The 10194-nt window shown below is 42.3% G+C and overlaps 1 protein-coding gene across 1 annotated transcript in view; it reads left to right on the top strand.

Moving 5' to 3' along the window:
• The first annotated feature begins 750 nt into the window (after positions 1-750).
• LOC120932574 (platelet-derived growth factor receptor-like protein) overlaps positions 751-10194 on the top strand; it is a 45551-nt gene continuing 36107 nt past the window's right edge. Inside the window, exon 1 of the mRNA XM_040345059.1 lies at positions 751-899. Within this exon, the coding sequence (XP_040200993.1) occupies positions 851-899 (49 nt within the window). The 5' untranslated portion in view covers positions 751-850. The remainder of the gene's footprint in view (positions 900-10194) is intronic.

The following is a 10194-nucleotide window of genomic DNA, read 5'->3' as shown; positions in this document are numbered from 1 at the left end:
CTATCTATCTATCTATCTATCTATCTATCTCTTTCTATCTTTTGTATATTCTATCTATCTATGGTTATCTATCTATCTATCTATCTATCTATCTATCTATCTCTCTATCTATCTATCTATCTATCTATCTATCTATCTATCTATCTATCTATCTATCTATTTTTTGTATACTGTATATCTATCTATCTCTTTCTATCTTTTGTATATTTTATCTACCTATCTATCTGTATTTTGTATATGCTATCTATCTATTGTTATCTATCTATCGATCTATCTCTTTATATCTTTTGTATATCTATCTATCTATCTATCTATCTATCTATCTATCTATCTATCTATCTATCTATCTATCTATCTATCTCTTACTATCGTTTATAAAATCTATCTATCTATCTATCTATCTATCTATCTATCTATCTATCTATCTATCTATCTATCTATCTATATATCTATCTATTGCTACCAATCTCAATATGTCCTATCTTCAGAAATGTGTACTTACTGTAAAATAAATATCAGTTGTAAGGAAGTTAACATTTTATGCTCCGAATATACTGTTGGTCCATGCTTGACACCATGGATGGATATTTCCAGGGACATCATTTCTAGTGATAAACTCTCCCTAGAAGTTGGTGATTTAGTGAAAATGTTTCTAAATAAACCTGAAGGAAATATTTGCAAGGAATACAATCCTGCCCCTTCATTCCCTCTCACCACCTCCCCGCCATGTCCCCTCGGTGTACCTCCCCTCCTCCCTGGCAGTGTGGAATCCACTGAGCATCCATCACTGGTAGGACACACAACTCTCACACTGCACTGTGGAATTTCCAGACTTCTCACTTCTGCAGCAATGGATTACAAGGTTCTGATGATTTTGCTGCCAACCCTTGTTCTGCTAGGTAAGTCCTATCTGTCCATCAGTCCTCTCTGTCTCCGGCATTGCTTATACTTGTACCTGAGTGCAGTATCTGTACTGTGTGCTCTGTACATTCCTATACATCATATAACAGAGGGGCTATTGTAGGGAGAATGCACACACCACTCATTTCACTCGAACAGACTTATCTACTGTAAAGGACGGCTAAAGCTTACATGAGGAGGATGAGCATGAATTTAGCTAGTGACAAAAGCCCCATTTTGAAGCCCATGTGTAGTGGGCCATAGTCTTTTGTTGATCCTTTTGAAATTCCTCTTTAAAAGTTAGTAAGCAGCGGTTTTAAATATAGTAACCACAATTACTGAATTTATCAGGGCGACACCAATGAACCAAAGCAAGCATGCAGCCAGTGAGGACTTGGAATTACCTAATACGTACATCCTTTTCCCAGATCCGTAACTCACCAAGTATTGACCTAATGGTAACTATTGACAAGCACAGCTCCTGCAACTTCAGAAAAAAGTCAGAGCCCATGTTTCTTACCTGACAGGGTAAATGTTCTTTAACCTAAGCTCTAGTTTATCGCTAATGTTTATTGTCTCTTTAAAGTGTAGCTACACTTTTGTTGAGAAAAAAACATTCCCCTCTGGGGGATCTACTGTATGTACATTACAAGGATTTTAAAAAACTTTGTTGCAGATTCCTACCTGAAGGAATAACTGTTTGTTTGTGTCCGTGTGCATAGTGAATAGGAAGGAGTATCTTTATAATTGTCAATTAGGCACTGCACTTGTAGGGTTCTAATGAGGAAAGTGGAAGGGTCTGCATCCCTTTAGTCATGATTTTTTCTTTGGGAGTATCTTCAAGAATTACATGTTTGTTACAGGGGATGCCCAATACCTGACTTGTATCTTAAGCCTGGTGCACATTAGTAGTTTATATTCATTCAACCCAGCAGGATAAAAAAAAAAACACAAACTGAAGAGCTCAGAAGGAGCTGCTGTACTAACTATCCAATGTTAGTACAGCGATCTCCCCGCTGAGCTACTGTGTTCCGACCGGGGGATGACCCCCCCCCCCCCCCCCCCCCCGAAGAGCGCACCGGTCAGTGCTCTCAGCCATTGGATTCCGATCGGCAGACCTTTTTCGGCCATGCCCCTTTGACAGAAGCCGGACGTTCGGGCCAGCTCCCATCGGATTGGCTGCAGTACACACAGGCTGAATGTAGGCTGGTTTCTATTGAACCGGCTGATACTGCCCAATATTGGGCCTGTGTGAACGGGGCTTTAGTGCAGACTTCTGGGAAAATCAATAAGTCAGGCCCGTTTCACACTACCGCAATTTCAAAGTCGCATGATTTTGCCACGATTTTACAGCAGCGTTTTTTAGATGCAATTTTGTCACGATTTCAGGGAATGCCTTGTAAACTTGAGGTCTATAGACCTCAACTCGCATCAAAGTCAGACCAAAGTAGTACAGGGACTACTTTGAAGTAGTCCCTGTCCAATGGTACTCATTGGAATTCATGTGGTACGTCTAGTCATGCTACTAAACAGTCGCAATTCGCAGGACAAGTCGCACAAGTGTGAAAGGGGCCTTAATCACACAAGCAGGAAATTACATTTCTGGGGGGGCATAATGTACACCATCTGTGTACAAAACGCCTCCATGTTGCCATATCTCATTGCATTTTACAGAAAGGGGCGCTTCCATTGATTTACGCTTTTGAATATGCAAATGACCGAGATACGCCGATTCACAAACGTACTTGCGCCCGTCGCTGTAATCTACGCCGTTTACGTAAGGCGTACGTCCGGCGTAAAGTTATTCCACCATATAGGAGGCGCAGGCCATGCAAAGGTATGGACGACGGAACAGCCGTCGTATTTTACGTCGTTTACGTAAGTAGTACGTGAATGGGGCTGGGCTTAGGTTACGTTCACGTCGTAGCCATTGAGCCGTCGTATCTTAGGGAGTATATGCAACGTGATTCTGAGCATGCGCGCGCATGCGCCGTTCGTTCGGCCCTTCATTTACACGGATTCAGGTAGATCGGCGCATCTTTGTTCTGGCGTAGCGCATCTCATATGCGCTACGCCAACGTATCCCAGAGAGGCAAGCTGAGTATTCACAAAGCACTCGCTCCCTACGTTGTGCCAGCGTAACGTAAATCTTTCGGCGTAAGCCCACGTAATTCAAAGTAGTTGGACGGTGGGCGTGATTCATTTAAATGAACCGTGACCCCATGTAAATGAAGGGCCGAACGAACAGTGCATGCGCGCGCATGCTCAGAATCACATCGCATATACTCCCTAAGATACGACGGCTCAATGGCTATGACGTGAACGTAACCTACGCCCAGCCCCATTCACGTACTACTTACGTAAACCACGTAAAATACGACGGCTGTTCCGTCGTCCATACCTTTGCATGGCCTGCGCCACCTATATGGTGGAATAAATTAATGCCGGACATACGCCTTACGAAAACGTCGTAGAAAAATTACAGCGACGGGCGCAAGTACGTTCGTGAATCGGCGTATCTCGGTCATTTGCATATTCGATGCGTAAATCAATGGAAACGCCCCTTGCGGCCAGCGTAAATATGCGCCCAGGCTCCGACGGCGTAGGAAACTTACGTCGGTCGGATGAAGCCACAATTCAGGCGTATCTAGCTTTAAGAATCAGGCGCATAGATACGATGGCGCATCCGTGCATAAAGATACGTTGGCGTAAGTGCTTTAAGAATCCGGGCCTATATTATTATTTTTTATTTGCAATTTTTTCTCCATGAAAGTGGCGTTATTGTTTAAGTATGGATTTTAGCGTTACATTGGTCAAGCCTGTACTAATGTAAGTATGCATATCCCATGCGACCCCTGTGGAAACTGCAAATCCCCGTAGTAGTTGCTACTACTACAAGAATAACAACAGTCTTCCTGGTCCAGTGCTGAGTGGTTGCCCTTCTGCATAGTAGCCACAGGGAGTCACTCACTTGGCACTACCACCATTCACAGAAATCCTTGTATTTTTTTTAAATGAGTACAAGTCATTTTCTGATTTGACAAGGTGGAGAAGTGTGGTAGTGATGTCACAATCTCCACCTTGTCCAATCAGAGAATGCCATGTATTCATTGAAAAAAATACACAGCATTTTGTTAATGGTGGCAATGCCAAACAATAGACCCCAGTAGTTAGTATGCAGAAGGGCAGCTGCTCGGCACTGGACCTGGACAACTGCTGCTAATACTGTAGTAGTGGCAACTACTACTACAGTAATTTGCAGTGTCCACAAGGATCAATCACTCAGGCATGGGATATACACTTACATTGGTCCAAGCTGAACCCCATTTAACTATGCAATAAATTATCATGCCTAAACTTAAGATTTAAAGGGATAACCACATTTCCAATATATTTATTAAAAAAATTATATATGTGACATGTATTTACAATATATTGTAAATATATGTCACATATATAAATGTTTATTCTAAATGTATTGGAATTATATTTCTCTTCCACGTAGCTATATATTTATATGGGTTTATATCTGTACGTTGTGAAAACTTAATTAACTTTTGACAAATGAATACAGCTCTGTATTCAAAGGGTTTGTAAACCCTGTTTGTTTTAAATAACAAACATATCATACTTACCTCCGCTGTGCAGTGTGGCCCCGATCATCGTCTTCTGGGGTTCCCCGGCGGCTCTCGTGGCTCCTCCTTTCATCGGTAAACCCCCTGGGAGAAGTACTCTCCCTGGGGGTTACCTTGCGAGCGCGAGTCCAGCATTGGCGTCCATAGACACCAAATGCCGGACTCCACCCGCCCCTTGATGCCTGCTACATTGGATTTGATTGACAGCAGTGGGAGCCAATGGCTGTGCTGCTATCAATCTATCCAATCAAGAGCCGGGACCCTGTGCAGAGAGGAAGAGTGCGTCTTCCCAGAGGGAACGATTTGTTCCAACTTCCTGTTGTGTCTATGTTACAGGAAGTGAAGAGAAATGTTCCGAGTTATACACAGACAGCAAAAAAAATAAGATAGTCGAGGTTTTATCCAAACTATTAAATACGAAAAAAAAAACGTTTTTTGATTTTAAAAAAACATACTGTATATATATTTTTTAATACAGGCAGTGTATGTACCTAAATTTGACCTAGTATCAGCCTCTGTACAGCAGAGCTTAGACTAGGAGAGTGAGAAGCAGTACAAAGAGCCAATCAAGTGTGGTGCAGTGCAAAGAGCATGCTGATGGGAAAAGAGAGCAGAGTTGAGCGCCTCAGTGCGCTGCTGCTCCTTTCACTGTCCAATCACAGGGTGGAGAGAATACCTGTAAATGAAAGGGAAACTACAGGAGAAGGATCAGGTCAGGTCCCCTTCCCAGCTAGGCAGCGCTGCTGTATGAGGCATGTGGGAGGGGCTTATGTGCATAGGGGTCAGATGACAGGTTTTTTTTTGTCGATTTTCTGTTTTACTCTGCCGAATAATCGACAGCGAAAAATTATGATAAATGTTCAAATGCATTTTAAAAGCACAGCACCAAATGGCACAATAACAAACTATCTTCAGAAATACAAAACAACACAATTATGCAGTGCTTACAAGCATACCTCCCAACTTTTTGAGATAGGAATGAGGGACACCTTTCAGCAAAAGTATGCAGGCATAGGACACACCCCTTTGTCACATCCCCTTAAAGGAGAATTGTACAAAAAAATAAGATTGGTTAAACCCACAAGTGCTTTTTTACCACTACTATTTCTTTATATTGGCTTTTGGAATTTACAAATGCAGCAATTTAGAAATCAGATGAAAGGTTTAGTGCTGGAAAACACTTTTTGATAGATAAAAAGTGTATTTTATAAACAATTATATAGATCAGATCAAATGAGGAACAAATGAGGAAGGATGAGGGACAGAGGGGCTTTGCTCCAAATCAGGGACAGTCCCTCTAAATCAGGGACAGTTGGGAGCTATGCTTACATGGGCTAACTACGAGATGCTTGTGTCCATAGGTGAGATTTCTCGTGGCCAAGTTCTCTCTTACATTACTGCATACCTCCAAACTGTCCCTGATTTCGAGGGACTGTCCCTGATTTGAAGCAATGTCCCTCTGTCCCTCATTCTCCTCATTTGTCCCTCATTTTGGTCTGATCTATACAGATGTATATAAAATGCACTTTTTATCTATCAAAAAGTGTTTCCCAGTGCTAAACCTTTCATCTGATTTCTAAATTGCTGCATTTGTAAATTCCAAAAGCCAATATAAAGAAATAGTAGTGGTAAAAAAAGCACTTGTGGGTTTAACCAATCTTATTTTTTTTGTACAATTCTCCTTTAAGGGGGCGTGGCAAGGGGTGTGTTCTATGCATGCCTACTTTTGCTGATAGGTGTCCCTCATTCCCATCTCAGAAAGTTGGGAGGTATGTTACTGGTATCTGAATAGCAGAATTGGGGGGCTTTTCGCCAGGTCCAGGGACAACAGAGTAGGATCTAGAACCCTGGTGCCTAACACACGGCCCCTGAGCCACATGCAGCCCGTTGCCCCTTTGCCCCGATATTGGGCACCATACAGGAAGTGCCATGACAGCAGGGTTTCCGAGGAGCTAGAATGCTCACTGTGTTCTAGCTCCCGGCACTAAATGAGAGAGACTGTACTAAGGCTGGAGTTATCTCCGCCTGTAAGCAGTTGCTAAATGTTGCTGTTACTTTTTCATTATTTTGCCAATGTTACTGTATTTCTGGTGTAATACCTTTTTAAGTGTCAGTTCACATATATGTGTTGCGGCACATCGCATGTGATTCACACAGGAATCGCACCACATTTGTACGGCTCAAATCTAACCGCATCCACTCAGAAAAGGTACAGGACCCTTTTATTCCCCACACTGGAAACAAATCGCATGGGTGTTCACACCTTTGCTATCCTTTTCTGTCAATTGCACTGTGTTTTGCAAACCAATGACATTTTGGGGTTTCATTAACTTAACATTGACACCAGCTGCGGTTTGCATGAACGCTGTGCGATTTCAATGTGGTGTGGAAAACGCACAGGATTCGTGGCATTTTTCACACCGCAAATATGTGAACCGAGTATTTTGACTGATTACTGCAGGGGTTATTTATTTATTTATTTCAGGTACTTATATAGCGCCATCAATTTACGCAGCCCTTTACAATGTATATCATTGTACATTCACCTCAGCCCCTACCGACCTCAAGCAGCTTACACTCTAAGGGGTTAAATTGTGTGTGACTTCTTCTGCAGATCTGGCATATTCTGTCTGTTTTGGGGTATATAGCTGCAGAGGACTCGTCTGGCCTGTTTGCTGCTGTGCTGCCGCTAATCCCCCTTAAGATGGCCCATTTTCAGGGATTCCAGTAATTATGGACTATGTTACTATGTACATTATCCAAAACAGGTATGGACCTGCTGTTCATGTATCTAATCTTTTGGGATAACTGCTAGGGACAGTGTTATGTTCTGCAGCACAGCCAATTCTACCTCAGACAAAATAAGTGAACCGATTGTACATGCATGGGAAGATTGATGAGAGATGTTCCTGCACTGAGGCCTCAGCACACAGACCACTGCACGCAGAATACACAACAGTGAACACAATAATAAAAGTACAAGTTCCAACTGTATGTTGCCAAATAGCTCCCCCTAGAGTGCAGTTAAGAGTGATACACAATTGTATAGCAGTAAAGCCTTGTGAAGGAATATAGTATTGAAAGTTCCTCCAGTTCCAGTTTTCTTGTCTTCAGCTAGCTAAATTATACCGCAGTGTAAGGTGGTACACGTATTTGTAATCCAAAATAGCAAAGGAAACAGTAACTGCAGAATATGGTGAGATTGATTACTTAGCTGCAAACTATCCCCTGTTGTAATTCCTTCTGTGAGTGAACAGTACAGTGCTGACCTTGCAGCACGGGGGAAAAGGAAACAGAAAACCCCAGCATCCAGCTATAGAATACTCAGGTGCAATAGATCCACAGCCGTGGGACTACAGGTCTCAGCAGCAGTCTGTATAGCAGGCAATCACTTAACAATAGTACAGTCACTACATGGATAGGCAAATGCCTTCTCACCACTCTGGATCCCAGCTGGCTGTGGACTCTGTCTGTATAGATGGAACCTCCGAGCCATACTGCTCCTCCTGGTAAGCTGAAAGGCAGGTGACTTCAATAGCTCTGAAGCGCTGGCTGGTTCTCCTGCCCGATCGGCAGGGCTGCTCACAAGGATCCCTCTAAGGCAGGCGATCCTTTCTCTCTGCTGTAGGCTGCAGGCTCTCCCAGCCCTGGGCACACACACAGGCCTTTTGCTGGTTGTTGGATGGCATCCAGAGAGAGAGGAAGCAGGCCAGGCCTGTCCTTTTATCTGAGGAGGAAAAGTTGCTGCGCTAAAAATAATAAATCTAAGCAATATTTTAAATTTATGGAATTCTGAAGCCAATATCTCAAATCGATGCGATACTAAAAAGGAGAATAGTTGCAGTCCTAATGCATCCACAGAAATAAAGTTCGTATAGGAGTGGCAATGTTGAGAAACAAGTAAAGAAAAAACACCTCGAACCAGTAAAAAATTGGAGGCTTACCAGATGGCAAGCAGTGTGTGCTTGCGACTGCAAACCCCAGTCAAGGCCTTTAAAATAGTCCTCACAGGGGAAGATGGTAAAGGAAGAGGATTCTTGAAGTCTCCACCGGAAGCCAAATTAATGAGCCGTATCATAGGAAAAAATATTGCAATGGTGAAGTACGTTTGATCAGCACACATATAGGAAAAAAGTGACTTAAAGTACCACCATCACCAGCACCCTATAAATAGGAGGCTTACCAGAACGGATAAAAACAACAGCAAGTGGCTAAAACCCTAGCCTGGGCCTTTAATTCCTGGGCTGTAATGATAGTCCTACGTGTTCTCCGTGTTCAGTAGTGTTGAGCAGAATATGCCATATTCGATTTCGCGATATATCTCGAATATATATTCGAATATTCGAGATATATTCGCTAAATTCGAATATTCGTGATATTTTATCGAAATTAATTGAATGCGATTTTTCGCTATTGCGAATGCGAAAATAATTGCGATTTTTTAATAACTGCGGTAGGAGCGCTCTGATTGGCTTAGAATATTCGTGATATTTTATCGAAATATCGCAACATGCGAATGCGATATTTATTGCGCAATTTCGAGATATGCTGGAGGAGCGCTCTGATTGGCTCAGAATATTCGTGATATTTTATCGAAATATCGCAACATGCGAATGCGATATTTATTGCGCAATTTCGAGATATGCTGGAGGAGCGCTCTGATTGGCTCAGAATATTCGTGATATTTTATCGAAATATCGCAACATGCGATTGCGATATTTATTGCGCAATTTCGAGATATGCTGGAGGAGCGCTCTGATTGGCTCAGAATATTCCTGATATTTTATCGAAATATCGCAACATGCGAATGCGATATTTATTGCGCAATTTCGAGATATGCTGGAGGAGCGCTCTGATTGGCTCAGAATATTCCTGATATTTTATCGAAATATCGCAACATGCGAATGCGAAATTTATTGCAGATATTTCGAAAACTGCTGTAGCAGCACTCTGAAATCGAATATGTATGATATTTTAACAAAAATACATATTGCGATTGCGATTTTTCGATCGCGCATGCGCAATTGCGCGAACAACACGCGACCATTTCCTGGAGCCTTGCCAGTTTCCCAATATTACAGCAACATGGTGGGAAGCAATTTCTCAAAGTCTGAGGAAAAGTTGCTGATTTGTGTAAGTATTTTGACCACTGTTATTTCATCATCTTCAACTGCATTTAAGTCTAGTTTAAAAGTTAGTATATATGATCAGATATTAGTATTTAACCAAAAATGTGTCTCCTGCTTTTACAAAACTACAAGTCCCAGCATGCCTGGACAGCTGCAGACACCCTGGTTGGCAAATGTGTATTTAGGCACTTTTCCTTGTTATTTAGCATAATGAATTTAAAATTTTTTTGGACATAGGACGTATGCGAACGTCCTGACTTCAGTGTCCTCAAGGCCCAAGGACGTTCGAATACATATTGCCCTTTAGATGTTGCAGAACTACAACTTCCAGCATGCCTGGGAATGCTGGCACTTCTAGTATTGTAAGTTCTGCAGGCCCACATTTTTCAGGCCTTTATGCACGGGTCTCTAAACTGTGGCACCCTAGATGCAGCAAAAGTAAAATTCTTAGCATGCACTGACAGACCGTGGCTGATGGGAGTAGTAGTTTTGCAACAGCTGGAGGTGGACTGGTCTTGAAACCCAGAGTT

Source organism: Rana temporaria, chromosome 3 (genome assembly GCF_905171775.1).
Source record: "Rana temporaria chromosome 3, aRanTem1.1, whole genome shotgun sequence".
Lineage (NCBI taxonomy): Eukaryota > Metazoa > Chordata > Amphibia > Anura > Ranidae > Rana > Rana temporaria.
The sequence above is the reverse complement of the archived record's forward strand: the minus strand, read 5'-3'. Positions and strand labels throughout refer to the sequence as shown.